General features: G+C 60.2%; 2 protein-coding genes across 3 annotated transcripts in view; one reads left to right on the top strand and one right to left on the bottom strand.

The window, feature by feature from the left end:
- Positions 1–21: 21 nt before the first annotated feature.
- GDF1 (growth differentiation factor 1) lies at positions 22–1925 on the top strand. Its single transcript, XM_044773284.2, has 2 exons — positions 22–478; positions 1086–1925. The coding sequence occupies exons 1-2, from the start codon at positions 154–156 to the stop codon at positions 1865–1867; spliced, it is 1107 nt and encodes a 368-aa protein (XP_044629219.2). The 5' UTR covers positions 22–153; the 3' UTR covers positions 1868–1925.
- A 275-nt stretch (positions 1926–2200) lies between these two features.
- UPF1 (UPF1 RNA helicase and ATPase) overlaps positions 2201–14502 on the bottom strand; it is a 33695-nt gene continuing 21393 nt past the window's right edge. For both annotated transcript variants that reach the window (XM_044773228.2, XM_044773229.2), the window contains exons 13-24: positions 14357–14471; positions 13603–13746; positions 12992–13205; positions 9994–10111; positions 9456–9612; positions 9119–9261; positions 7781–7955; positions 6915–6996; positions 5459–5620; positions 5110–5327; positions 4597–4719; positions 2201–3949 (exon numbers count right to left, since the gene is read on the bottom strand). In XM_044773228.2, the coding sequence (XP_044629163.1) occupies positions 4600–4719; positions 5110–5327; positions 5459–5620; positions 6915–6996; positions 7781–7955; positions 9119–9261; positions 9456–9612; positions 9994–10111; positions 12992–13205; positions 13603–13746; positions 14357–14471 (1648 nt within the window). In that variant the 3' untranslated portion in view covers positions 2201–3949; positions 4597–4599. The remainder of the gene's footprint in view (positions 3950–4596; positions 4720–5109; positions 5328–5458; positions 5621–6914; positions 6997–7780; positions 7956–9118; positions 9262–9455; positions 9613–9993; positions 10112–12991; positions 13206–13602; positions 13747–14356; positions 14472–14502) is intronic.

Raw genomic sequence — 14502 nt, 5'->3', positions numbered from 1 at the left:
CTTCAGGGCCACGGCCCCGCCCCCGGGGCCCTGACCCCGCCCAACCTCAGACCCCGCCCCGGCTCCTCCGGGGGCCCTGGCCCCGCCCCCAGCCCGCAAGTCTAGGGGCCCAGCGGCCCCTGAGAACTCGTCTGGTCGCCGCCTGCAAAGAAGATGCCACCGCCGCGCCGCGGTCCCGGCCGCCGCGTCCTTTTCCTCCTCCTGGCCCTGCTGCTGCCCTCGCCACCCCCGGCCCGCGCGCCCGCGCCCCCGGGCCCCGCCGCCGCCCTGCTCCAGGCTCTCGGGCTGCGTGACGCACCCCGGGACGCCCCCACTCCCCGGCCCGTACCCCCCGTCATGTGGCACCTGTTCCGCCGCCGGGACCCCCAGGAGTCAAGGACGAACCTGCGGCGGACGCCCCCAGGGGCCACCCTGCGACCGTGCCACCTGGAGGAGCTGGGGGTCGCCGGGAACATTGTGCGCCACGTTCTGGACCGCGGTGAGTGGGGCCCGCGCTGGGGTTGTGGGTCCTGGAGGCTGAGACCCCGCTGGGCGTCCCGGGCCCGCCACGAGCCTCGAGCGCCAGGTCGGGGAGGGCAGACAGACTCCCACTGTGCCCACCCCACGAGCAACCTGGGCATCCGCACTCCTTCCACTGCTCCCCGTGGGCACTTGCGTGGCCCGGGAAAGCGGTCCTAAGGCCAGGCTCCTTCGCACCAGGCAAGGCCCTTGCTTGCAGCTGGAGCCCTGCCCCCACTCCCTCACTTCACACCATTTGATGCCTTCCTGCAGATGCCACCCCGCCCCGGCATCGCTTCCCCGCGGGCCCCAGGCGTTCGCTCATCTCGCCCGGCTGCCTGTGTTCCCAACCGGGGGTAGGCCGATCTGCGCGGGGCAGGGCCTCTTCTTTGCAAGCGATGCCCTGCCCCCACCCCATCTCCCCAACCCCCGCAGCTTCACACCATTTGACGCCGCCTAACAGATGGCGCGCCCCTCGCCCCGCCCCAGGCGCTCACCTTCCCCTGGTCCCCAACTGAGACCCCTCGCGGGCAGGTCGGGTACCGTGCGAGGACAGCGCGAGCCCACCCCTCTCCCTGCCTCCCCAGGTGCGCCCGCCCGGCCCCCGGAGCCCGCTTCGGCCGCGGGGCACTGCCCCGAGTGGACCGTCGTCTTCGACCTGTCGGCCGTGGAACCCGCCGAGCGCCCGAGCCGGGCCCGCCTGGAGCTGCGCTTTGCGGCGGCGGAGGCGACGGCGGGCGGCTGGGAGCTGAGCGTGGCGCGGGCGGCCGAGGGCGCTGGCCCCGGGCCGGTGCTGCTCCGCCAGGCGGTGCCCGCCCTGGGAACGCCGGTGCGCGCCGAGCTGCTGGGCGCCGCCTGGGCCCGCAACGCCTCGGCTCCGCGCAGCCTCCGCCTGTCGCTGGCGCTCCGCCCCCGGGTCCCCGCCGCCTGCGCGCGCCTGGCCGAGGCCTCGCTGCTGCTGGCGACCCTCGACCCGCGCCTGTGCCACCCCCTGGCCCGACCGCGGCGCGAGGCCGAGCCCGCGGTGGGCGGGGGCCCCGGGGGCGCGTGTCGCGCGCGGCGGCTCTACGTGAGCTTCCGCGAGGTGGGCTGGCACCGCTGGGTCATCGCGCCGCGCGGCTTCCTGGCCAACTACTGCCAGGGCCAGTGCGCGCTGCCCGCCGCGCTGTCGGGACCCGGTGGGCCGCCCGCGCTCAACCACGCCGTGCTGCGCGCGCTCATGCACGCGGCCGCCCCCGGCGCCGCCGGCCTGCCCTGCTGCGTGCCCGCGCGCCTGTCGCCCATCTCCGTGCTCTTCTTCGACAACAGCGACAACGTGGTCCTGCGGCACTATGAGGACATGGTGGTGGACGAATGTGGCTGCCGCTGACAAGAATGGGCGGGGACGGGGCTCAACAATAAACACGGCGTGGTCCGCTCAGCCTCCAGCCTCTCTCCTCGTCCTGTCTCTCGGGGCCGGCACGTCCACGGCCGTGAACGATCAGTGTGAGAGGGAGTCCTACAGAGGGCCGGGTTCCTGGAGTCCCGTCTCCGTACGCCCACCCTGTGAGGGGCCAGGTACCCCGGTCCCGCTGCGCAGACCCCGCCTGTCTCAGCTTTGCCAGGGGTGACCCACAGTACTGCCCCCAACCAGCCAGGCCCCCAGACCAAGCGCTCTGCCACCTCCCTGCACTTTATCGAGCCCCGATGTGAAGGCTAGAGCTGTTTGTTAAGATTTTATTGGTGACAAAAGAGCTTCAAACAAACTGACCAAAAATCAAGAGTTACATTGCACGTGGTACAGATGTGCCTCGACTTGGAAAACTCAGAGGAACTGCTGCTGGAAGGCAGAGGATGACGCAAACAGCACGAAGGGGAGGCAAAGCATTCCAAGGAGGGAACAGGGCAGGCCGGGTGTCACACAACGGGTCACAGCGGAAACCTACCCAAGCTCTGCGCCTCTATGCGGCCTACCCAAGGCAGGGGACCCGGCAGCCCCACAGCAGTGGTCATAAATAAGAGGCCCGCCAGAAGGAAGGTGGCCTGTGTCCCCATCTCCGGTGAACAAGCTGCAATCTAAAGGCTCTGGGATGAGGGCCAGCACAGCCAGACGGGGAGGGGGAAGCTGGGGGGTGAGGGTCACCAGGGCCTTGGTAGGCAGGGGATGGTCCTCAAACAGCTGGCCACCAGGGAGACTAACACCCCTCCGCAGTGTGTGAGGCGCTAGGGGTGGTGCTGTCAGCCGCCACCCAGACTCAGGCCCCCCACCGGGTCGTGGGACTAACTCCGCAAAGCCCCTTCAGCGCAACCCGACTTATTTCTGAAACATACTCCTTTTCCCCAACGCAGAACCCGCCCCACTCGGTGAAGCTGTGCCCGCAGGCAGAGGGGCTGCAAACTCGAAAGGTGGGGTGGAGACAAGGGGGGCAGGTGCTCTGCGTGTCTAACCGGCCACAGGGATGTGGGCGCCTCCCTGGGGATGGGTCCTCTTGGCCGCTGTCCTCTGCCAAATCCTCAGGCAGGACTCCGGGGAAGCAGCCTGGCCACCCCTGGCCTCGCGGCCGGCCTGCGGGGCCTCCCACGGGCCGAGTCCACCGCGCAAGCGAAGCGCTTTGCTTCTCAGAGTCCAGCGGGGACGTGGCGCTGCCGGCCCGGGATGGTGCTCCCTCACTGCCTGACGCATGGGGAGAAGCTGCTGGAAGCTAAAACTGAAAACAAAAATCCTCCTCTCCATGGAGTCACAGGTGTTGATCCTAATCACGAGTTGTGTCGGCTCGTTTAAACTTCGTTTCTGGAAGGTTCTTGCATCTCCCAGGTCCACCACTAAGATTTGAGAGACAAACTCAGGAAAGTATATTTTTCAGTACTTCTTTGAAAGAATCTTTAAAAAACAAACAGAAAAACCCAAAACACCGTATTCTCCTTAAATGAAAACCTTAGAACACAGGCAGCGTGGCCTCAGCGGTCTGTTCGGGAGCCGGCTGGTGTGGACAGGACCCGCACCTCCTCAGGCCCTCCCGGCCGGGCTGCCGCCTGCAAGGAGCCTGCTCGGCACAGAAATGCAAAAGTGTTTCCTGCTAAAACGTAGTCCCCTTTCAATAAAAGAGAAAAAGAAAACAACAGAGGAAAGGGCTACTCTGAGATGAGGGTCCTCCTCCGCCGCCCCGGTCGCAGGCCCAGGTGTGGACGGGCGAGCGCCGGCCTCCTCGGCGAGCGGGCTGGCAGGGCTCGGCGGGCTCCGCGGCCGGCCGGCCGCTCCCTCTCCTTCTCCTCGCCGCCGCCGCCGCGTGCCAGCAGTGGGCGCTCGCTCCGCCTCGGGCTCTCTCCCTCGGGCTCCTCTCCCTCTCCTGTCGCTCACAGTGGTGCTTCAGTTTTAGCAGTGGAAAACAGGTATCCATTTATTTTTATTTTTTATTACCCAGGATAAGATGCTGATGGACTAAGCCACAGAGCTTAGCTCTTCTGCCGCCACCTGTGGGGAAGGAGGAGGAGGGCACGAGGCTGTGAGAGAAGGCAGGGGCCCAGCTCCGGTTGGCGCGGGGCTTTCTCCGCACCTGTGTTCTCACCTGTGACACGGGACTTCAGAGGCTGGCCGGGTGGCCAGACCAGTGACTTCCCACCCAAAGAGAGAAGGAAGCTGAGAGCTAAGGCGACTGAGTCTGCACTGTAGCAACAGCACCCCACTTTCCCACGCACCAGCGGGGGGCCCAAAGCCCACACTTGCCCTGCTCTGGTCAGGTGGGACAGGGAACCATGCACAGGGCCCTTGCAGGCACCCAGAAGCACCTCCTCCACAGGTGCCCATGCATCTGGGGCTGGGACCCAGCACCCATCAGAGAGGAGTGGGTGGTCCTCCTTATTGCCCATCTGGGTGGCAGCTGCGAGCCCACATCCACTTTCCCAGGGAGCTCTAGGACTCTCTCAGGAGAGGACTGTGACACAGGGAGGTATGCACGAAGCTCATGCCCCCCCGCCACCGTGAGCAGAGGCACAGGGACCTGAAGTGACAGGTCACAGGATGAGCTGGCCCCTCAGGGACTTGGATCCCAATCCCATATTTCCCAAATTTCCCCACAAGTCCAGATTCCCAGTGAAGACCTCCTCCAGGGGTTAGCTTGCCTTCTAGTACTGGGACAGCCCCGTCACTCCACCGTGCTGGTACGCCCGCTCCCCCTGGTACGTGGAGTCTTGTGACAGCGCCACATCGATCTGTGACTTAAACTCATCACCAAGGTAACTGTCCTGAAAGACAAGGTTGAGGAGCTGAGCACCCAGCCAGAGGATGCACGCACATGCTCCCAGGCTTGAGAATCTACTCCTCATCCAGTCCCTCAGAAAAATCTAGAAAACCATGTCCTCAAGTGCCAGGAGACCCACACTGGTTACCTCACTGTAGGAGACAGGTAACTCAGACCAGCTGCCTAGGACTCTTGTGAAGGGCAGTGCTGGGGATGGAATGTTCTAGACCTATGGTTCCACTGCTAAGGGCACGCCTAAGTAGGAGACCATCCTCCTCCTGAGTCTTCAGGGTGAGTATCGTGAGGTCCGTGTGTGGGGAGAGGGCTCCCTGGGCTGGTCTGACTTCTCGCAGGTGTGAGGTGTGCCCAGGTCAGGTGCTGGCTGGCTGCTCACCTGGGACAGCTCGGGCTGCGAGAGGCCGGGCTGGCTCATCTGGGAGGGCTGGCTCATGGAGATGTAGCCCTGGGTCAGTGCCCCCTGTGAGAAGGGCTGCGATGCCACATCCTGGCTGGCCTGGCTGTTGGGAAGAGTCGTCTGGCTGGGTCCAGGGAGCCCAAAGCGGTTCTTCTGGCGCCCCCCACGGCCAGTCTTGCCTTTCGGGGTGCCCCGGCCTGAAAAAGAACAGTCCAGGGCTCCCTGGAGGAGGTTCTGACGCCCACAGCAAGCATGCCCGCTCAAAGCCCAGATATGAGCAAACTCTGACGCCAGCATGCGTTTCCACGCGATGCTGCTGGGCACTCACCTGCGGCTGGCCCGTTAGCTTGTCCGAAATACCCCGGGGGTGGCATGGGTGGCATGACCAGGTTGAAAGGGATGGGAATGTTCATGGCGGCCACATGGCTGGGGCCGGCACTGATCATGCCAATCTGGTCGTGGGTCTGGAAGTACATGTTTGAGGGCCGGCCTGCAAGACATGAGGGGGACAGCAGGCATCAGCAGCCCCGTCCAAACAAGCCTGCCGCCTGCCCCCAGCCAGCTGGGCTGCCGCGCCCTGCACTGCCTGCCTGCCCAGCGCTCCCTGGTGCCCCCAGAGCAGAGCTGCCTGGAGCCGACTCGCACCACTCAGCCGCCTCTCTCAAAGGCCTCCGTGGGCTGGCGCCGGGCAGGCATCTTTGCTCCCAGGGGATTCTGAGAACCACTGGCCTTACAGGAATATGAAAAATCAAAAGCAACACTGCCTTTCCAATTAACAAAAAGTCCTTTTTATGGCAAGGTTTATATTCACATGGCACAGCCTCCCGTTCCTGCCATGTCAAAAGCAAGAAAACGCCTAAGCTCGAAAGTGCAGCGGGTCCTGCTGCAGGCAAGGCCCCCGGGGCGCCCCTGGGTCTACGGACCTTCCCAACCTGCGCAGAGCTGCCTGGGCACTGGCAGGCCAAAGGGAGCCAGAGCACAAGAGCGGGATCTTCCGGGCTGGCCCACAGGGGACTCGGGGATCAAGGAGGGACCCAAGACACCCCCAGCTACACAACATGGTGACTCGCTGGATGCAGCAGCAATTTAATGATGATATGTCATCATTAAAGAACGTAATCCACAGTCTGAGCCCAACAACCAGGAGAATACTGGGACAACGAAAGCGGGCTTTTGCAAAGCGAACGGGAGACAGCAGCAGCTGGAGTGCACCAGCCCTCAGGGAGGACAGCCAGCACACAAGGGGACGAATCCCAAGGTAAAACATGGGCAGGGGGCACCAAGCACCTGGGCAATACAGTCCCCCTCTGTGGAGGCTGGCACAGGCAGGAGGTGGCGTGCCAGGCTCAGCCGTAGGACAGAGACCCCACACGGGAAACGAGGAACATGCACCTAACCCTGAGGTCTCACAGAGGAAGCAGAAGCTTCAGGAAGGCAGCAAAACCCAAAAGGAGGCTGCAGGCTCCCTGAAGGAGCTGCATCGTGACCTTCCTTGAGAAGGTAAGCCAAGGGCAGGGGCAGGGCGCACAGGCCCGGGGGCCCTGGGACCAACAGGCGGAGCTGCAGGATCTGCTGAGACACCGCCATCCGCAGAGCTGTGTGAGTCAAAACCTGCCAGAGACCAATTCTTCCATTTCAGACGAGGGAAGCTGAGAAGGACTCTGTCAGGCGGGTTTGTGGACTGTGCGTGGGAGGCCACCCGAGGAGTGACAGGGCCGGAAGCTGCAGGCGTGGGAACGGTCAACACCCAACAGGGCCCGCCAGCCCCCGCAGAGCAGACTCACCCTGGCTGCTCCGGTCATAGACCGATCCTGGGATAATGGCCTCCCGGGCATCATACATGGCTGTTGTCATAAAGCGGGCTCCCTGCAAACAGTTTAGGTGGGTGAGGAATTTATCATCTCCACGCAGGAAGAACTCTCCAGAGATCTGGTGGCCAGGGTGGTGGTGGGGCCGCGTGAGGCCAACCCTGAGGCCTGCTGACTTGTGTGCTCTGGGTATTGCTGGCCCCTCCTCAACCAGCCTGGCTTTTGACGCTGAATGTTTCAGTCTCTGGGCTTCTGCTCAAGTGGCAGCACACCCCCTAAGCCCCCCAGAGCACCCAAGTTCACAAGGTTTCCTAACTGCCTGTGTCCCACTTCTAGATGCCACCCATGACTTGGCATCCCCTCAGCCTCAGGCCAAAAAGGCCTCAGAGCGCTGGGAACACCTACACAAGGGCTCCGCGGGGAACAGCACGCACCGCTCCTGTCCACACCCCAGGGTGCACGTCCACCCTCAGCTCAGGCTCACCACCACTCACTGCCTTGTGCCCAGAACACTGGCTTGGGGAGAAAGGGGTTCCCGGCCAGCACTGCCTTCCTCACCCCTCCCTGCCCTGCTCCGAGACCCCTCTGTGGACGAGAGCAGGGCTGGCCAGGGTGTGCTGGGGACTAGTGGATCCTGACTCCCAATTTCTGGGGTGTGTGGGTGGCCCCTCACCCGCTGCAGTGTTACTGAGCCCTCGAAACAAGGGAGGGATCACAGGCTGCTGATTAGGGTCAGAGTGTCTTACACAAGATGAGATGCGAGAACTTTCCCTCCAGCTCATTCTGCCTCAGGTGGCGGCCCTGAGGTGGGCCCTGCACCCCTCCCTGCTGCCCGCGCTCACCGGGTTGATGGTGTTGACCAGCTTCCTGGGCTTGCTGAACTGCATGAGGCTCTCCCGCAGGTTGTTCAGGGGCCCTTCCACCAGCACTTTCTGCTCCTTGTAGTAGTTCAGCAGGTGGTTCCAGAGCGGCTGCTTGGACAGGGCCTTTGGGTTGCCCACAATAATGACCCCGTATCTACAAAGTGGGGGCACAAAGAGTGCGGTACTTAGGGCCGCACGGTGACCAGAGCACTGTGCAGAACAGTCTGAGGCAAGGCCGAACCAACTCAAAACCCAAACCCAAACATCAAGAGCCAAGCTGGGCAGCTCTCCTGGCACCACGTCCACACAGCCCCTCACCACGCAGGAGCCCTAGGGGGCCACCAGCCTACACATCAGGCCAGCTGGGCATCCTGGGCCACTCTCAACCTCCCTGCCCAAACACCTGGCCTGTGGCAGCGCCTACCCTGACTGCTGGGGATGGGCGGGGACATTGCTGGCCATGGCGACCCCACCGGAGCCCACCCACAGCTGCTGAGGCTGCCCTTTGGGCCATTTATGGGTGGATTTCTGAGTAGCGCAGATGTCAGAACAGCTCAGAGACGAGTCTCCTCGTCTGCAGCCACGAGGCGGCCTCTTGGGCACCAGGTCATCAGCCACCTCAGGGACCCTGACAGGCCAGGGTACAAAACTCGATGCCCAAGCCTGGGCCTAGGTTCCAGTGGACGCTTGCCTTCACCCAGCTGTGTCAGGGACCCCTCCTCCAATGCTGGCCACCAAACAAGAGGGCACCACGGAAAGGGGATAACAAACGAAAACCAAGGTACCCTGAGGGGAAAGGAACCAGCCTATGAACATGAGCCCCACTTCTGCCTGGCACGGAGATGGCTATTGTCTGGGGCCACAGAGGGCCACCTATGTTCTCTGGGTCCCTTCTGCTAATGTGACTTTTTCAAAAGTTACGTTCTAGAGCCAAAATAGACAAGGACACCAAACATTAGACTCGTGGACTAAAGACTCGACAGGACACACTCCCTGCTGCCACTGCGTTTGACTTTCCCGCGAGACCCAGGCTCAGAAAACCATGAGAACGTGGAAACAAAGACGACTCCCTGGTGAGACATTCTTTCTGAACTGCTGCTAGGAACTCTCCAACCTCCGCCACCGGCAAACTCCACTCACCGCCAGCCCCAGGTGTAGCTGGGACGTGTGGATTAGTAACCAGGAGGAGAACCAGGCAGCAAGCAGCCTCTTGGGCCGGGCCTCCCAGTGCCCAGACCCCACGGGAAGTCTCAGAAGGAACCCCAGCAGAGGGTGGCACCTGCCCCAGCAGGACCAGCAGCACTCAGCCCTCCATACCGCGCTCTGGTCAGGGCCACGTTAAGTCGCCTGGGGTCGTTTAAAAAGCCGATGCCTTGGTGTTCGTTGGCGCGCACACAGGAGAGGATGATGAAGTCCTTCTCGCGCCCCTGGAATGCATCCACACTGGCGATCTCCACCTCCTGCAAGGGGCACACGGTCATGGTCAGCCAGGAGGCTGCCTCCAAAGACCCCGAGACTGCGTGAATCATTTCAAGGTACACCATCGAATCCCACCACCGAGCCTGGGACCGGAAGCCCATAGAGCCGTGGGCTGCTCACTGCGCCTCCACTGCAAGGAGTCAAGGCTGGCCCAGCAGACGGGCCGGGCGTGCACCTGATAGAGCTTGGTGTGCAGGGAGCCGCTGAACTGCATGTACTGCACCAGGTAGGAGCGCTGGCCCTCGTAGGGCGTGATGATGCCGATCTGGTCCGGCTTGGCACCTGCCTTCAGCAGCTTTGTGGTGATCTTCTCCACATTTGCGGCTTCCGTCCTAAGAAAGCCAAGCTTTCAGTGCCTGGGCTCCACCTGTGGGCTCTTGAGGCCCACGGCTGGAGGCTGAGGGAGGCATGGGGCAGCTCGGCCTCCAGTGCGACCCCGTAAAGGCCCAGCCCAGTGCCCCATCCTTGACCGAGAGAGTCACAAGGGGCAGAAAAGGCCCACATGTGGCCTTAGAAAGGACCTGCTCAACATGAGAACATGCACTGAAAAGACGAGGGGGAAACAGAGGGTTGGTTTAGGTGTCTGAACAGAATGGGGATGAGGAGGACATGGCAAAGTTTCAGCACCACGTTAACAAAAACCCAGCAGGTTAACGGCCACTCACCAAGCTGCCACCAAAGCCGGCAGATGCTATGGGCGAGTCTCTGCTCACCTGTTCAGGTAGGAGGTGCCCGAGCTGGCGATCTCCTCCTGGCCCTGGGTCACGTAGAAGAACATTGGCTTATCAGGTTGGGGCCACTGGAAGTCAAACCCCTTCTTCACACGGTCCGCTGTCGTCAGGGAGGGAGAGGAGGCAACACTTCACATCAGGGAAGAGCGAGCCAGTCTCCACTGAGCTGAGACGGAGCAGCACAGAGGCTGTGCCAGCAAGGGCAGAGGCGATGCAGCAGAGCAGGAAACAGAAGGCTCCAGGCAAGAGACTCAGGTCTGCGAGGCCCTGGAGAGGACCCCTGAGCCAGTCCCCTGCCCGAAACACTCAGGACTGAATGACTCTGCACACGACATCAGTACCGTGCCTGACACAGAGCCAGCTCTCGCTGAACAGATCTGTCAGCGCTTCTGCGGCCTGTTTAAGAATCTTTGCCCACCCCAGGGTCACGAAGCTATTCTGTTTCCTTCTAGAAGCTTTGCTGCTGTACATTCAAGAACCTATAAGCCCCTCTAACCGGCTCTTGTGGGTGCCTGGTGAGCTGTGCCCACCCTATCACAGAGCAAGGCCTGAGGATGGGTGCGTCTGCCTCTGGGTCTATCCTGGGCACCCCACCGACAGCATCTCAGTGACCGCAGCTTTGTATACGTTAACTCATGACATCTCCTAGGGTGAGCTGCCACCTTCTTCAGGCCCTCCCCATTCCCCTGTTTGTCCTGGCGGTCCGGTGCACAACTTTAAAAGTCACCTTGTCAACTAACACAGCCCACCCATCCCTTTGGGATTTTGACTGGAGCTGCATCAACGTGAGAAAACTGGCATTTCTGTACTGCAGTCCCTCATATGGATGAAGGAAGCCTGGCCCGCAGGACTGCACTGCATGGTCTCCTTCATGTCAAGCTAAGGCAGGGATCGGCTGGTGAGCCTGGCGGCCTGTTAGCCCAGTGGCAAACGTTGAACCGTCTGCTGAGGGCAGGGGCTGGTCTGTAGCACCTGCCAACTGTTGTGGTGTAAACACTGATGCCACAGCTGTGTCAGGCTACTCGTGTCACTGGGTCTGGGCTGACACCAGCACTGCCCTGGAACAGGGTCATCTCAGGGCTGAAAGGGGCTCTGGGAGCTGGTCAACGATGTTTTTGGGTTCAGGTGCTGGCCACATAGATGTGTTCACTTAGTGAAAACTCACTAAGCTGGATGGTTAAGACTCAGGCACTCCTTCACATTTCAATAAAGAATGTTTACAGATACAGTTTTGGGTGCTGACCATGTGCTGGGCCGTGATGACACAGCACTGAACCACCAACACGGGCCCTGCCCTAGGGATCTGACGCTGTGGAGGAGGGTCTGAAACAGTGCTGAGCAGTGGCTTTCCCAATGAGTGTCAATGGCGACAGAGAACCATCACCAAGCTTCTGTGGCCTGGCCCTTCCTAACCCCCTTGCTCAAGGGACCGGCAGAGCCTAAGTGTTGTGGTGATGGTAACACTGGCAGCAGCCCCTAGGACCGCAGCACGCAGCAGCGGAAGGGCCCTGCACAGGCACGCCCTCAGCCTCAGAGTGAGCCCCACAAGGCCAGCGCGGCGGCTGTTGGCATCAACAAGACGCTAAGTCAGCAGTTCTCAAACACTCGTCTCGGGACCCCTCACACTCCTGAAACCAGACGAGGCCAGACAGCTACTGTTTCTGTGGACTCCATCTACTGACATACACTGTATTGTAAGACTCAGAAACAAAACATTCATTAATTCATTTAAATATTAACTTAAAAATAGTTTTGAATGGAAACTAACTATATTTTCCATTAAAACAGGTATTTAGCACATTTTTGCAACCTGCTTCACTCTCCGGCTCACTCTGCTTCTGCCCGCAGTCGGTCCCGAGAGTCCTCACAGGTGGCCGGCCTCCCAGACACACGCAGTTGGACGAGGGCAGAGCGTTCCATCGCCTTGCCCCTCAATGTGGAATTCTGCCCAATTCTACACCAAAAGCGGACAGGAGGTCACCCTGAAGAGTCAGCTCTACTCTGCCCTGTGCCCACATGGCCTTAGACCCGAGTGGCTTGGTGGCAGCCTCACTGTCCATTGGAATGGGAAGTGTCGCCGAGTCAAGCAGAGCTTCCAAAGGCTGACACACCTCAGACACACGTCACCACTACGGATCTCATCAGAAAAGCCGCTCAGCACTTGGAAGACTCAGTCAGCTCATGCTGGGGGTCATGAGTTTTCCAAAATTCTAATTTTCATTTGAACCCTCAGATTTTACCATAGGTGACAAATACTGTCAGTTTTCCTTGAAGGCACATGCTTACTTCAATCATGTTCAGAAAATGCCTGCCAAACCCCAGTTGGAATGACCAAACATGTCCACGGGTCCTTTCTTCAGGCACTTGCCAAGAGTCTTAGAATTTCCTATCTCAGCATAGGCAGCCCCATAAACGTGTGCACTCAGGAATTTAGTTAAACAGCTGCTCTTTACTTCTGCATCGCACGGTGCTGGCCAAGTGCATGTGGCAGTGACGACGCATGGCATTCAGGCAGCACCTTCCCGACTTGCACCAAGGCACCAGCCAGGCCCCAGCGTTGCTTCTGCACCATTGGCATGCGTGTCAGCACAAGGAAGGGGCACACGACGCCTCAGGGCTACTAAGAAAGTAACTTTGACCTCGGTCTTGCAGACTCCCAGGGCCCAAGCTTTGAAAACTACTGAGAGGAGGGACGGGAAGGGGCGCTCAGCTCTGCTGCCTGCCATTGTGTGTGCCACTGTGTGTGACAAGCCCCTGGAGTGAATTCTTGTGTGGCGACTCTGAGTTTTAGGAGGATGTGGGCTCCTCCTCACCCACAACCCAAGGACATCCCACATTCCAAAGTGGACATCCTGTCCCACTGACCACAGCATCTCTCCAGGCATCCCCTAGACACAAGTGGTCACTACATAAGGCCATTGAGGAAGGCAGTGACAGCAGGTGTTATCTCCCCAGGCACCCCCTCTGGCCTGAGCGTTACCTGCAGTGACGCCGTTCTGAAGAGAGCCCTCGTAGAAGATGTTGGACGGGAAGGCACTGAGCGCAGGGTGCATCCGATACTGGACCTGGAGGCGGATGGGACGGATGCCCAGCACCACCAGGCGTTCGAAGAGCGACTGGGACAACCCGGCCTTGGCGGCCTTCTTGCACATCACAACAGGGCCCAGCTGGCAGTGGTCGCCCACAAGGATCAGCTGCAGTAAGAAGCCCACACAGGTGAGAAGCTCAAGCACCAAACAGCCTAGATACCCACTCACGGGGGCCACAGGGGCCCTTCGTCCGTATAATCACCCAGCCACGTGAACTCAAGAGATAAGACATGGACTGGGTGTGGGAGAATCGCTCACCACGTACACCAAACACAGACTCACACTCAGGAGCCACATGGAGAGGCACTCTGTGTGGCGCCCACCTTTCAAAGGCCCCCTCAAAAGGCTGGCTGTCCATCCCTCTGTGCTCTACCAGGGCGTCACACAGCATTATAGGACATTTTAAAAAACAAACTTCCAGATTAAAATTACACAGAACCAGAACAGAAGAAAATGCAGGCCAGTTTTCAAATGAGACTACAGCAGATGCAACATGGCCCACCTGCTTGGCTCCGAGGACCACAGGGACCATGCACTCTGGTTCGGTGGCCTGGGTGCTTTCATCGATTAAAATGGACCGGAACTGCATCTTGGCAAGCCTCGGGTCGCCTGCACCCACACACGTGCAGCAGATGACATCTGCGTTCTGGGGAAGAGAGTATGCCAGGCGTCGGGCCCCTGCAGGTGAACGTTACCAGACCCCAAGGGGCAGACACAACAGGATGCAGGCACTATTCCGATCCACACCCTCCCTGATAACTGTGGAAGCAAGCTGCTCTCTGATGACATCTATATCCAGGCTGTGGCGACATTAACTTTTGAGTCCTAAGTGGCAGTGCTTCATTGGAGAAAACCTCTCAGCACAGAAATGGCTGAGTGCCTCAAGACTGCCTCTGAGGGGCAGTGCTGAGCTGGGAATCCCATCCCCAGACTGAAATCCACTTCTGGTTGGTTGGGTATGAAAGACAAGAGAGAATGTCCCAGACCCACTGCAGCTCCCAGCAGCAGGGAGGCTGGCAGGAAGTAGAAACTACCTCCAAAATTATGTTTCAGGTACCCAGGTATCTCTAATTTCTTGACCACAAAGGAGTCAAATAAAGGAGGCATCCAAGTTCTCTTCTCAAAAGCAAAATAACAAGCGACTGAAGGGGCCATCATACGCTGACCGTATCCAAACAGGTCCTCTGGCCAAAACAAACCAACCACAACCCAAAGGCCCCAGGCCCGTTTCCTGGACAGTACACCAGGTAGCTCACCATGAGCAGCTCCCTCTCGGCAGTGCGCTTTAGGGCCCGGTACCGCTTCTCGTCCGCAGACGACAGCTCCCCAGTCTCATCCTTCAGCTGCTGCAGCTTCTGGAGCTCCGGCATGCTGCAAGCACAGGGACACGTCAGCAGGCGTA

This window comes from Equus asinus, chromosome 10 (genome assembly GCF_041296235.1).
Source record: "Equus asinus isolate D_3611 breed Donkey chromosome 10, EquAss-T2T_v2, whole genome shotgun sequence".
NCBI lineage: Eukaryota > Metazoa > Chordata > Mammalia > Perissodactyla > Equidae > Equus > Equus asinus.
Note: the sequence above shows the minus strand (reverse complement) of the source record. Positions and strands in the feature narration are given on the sequence as shown.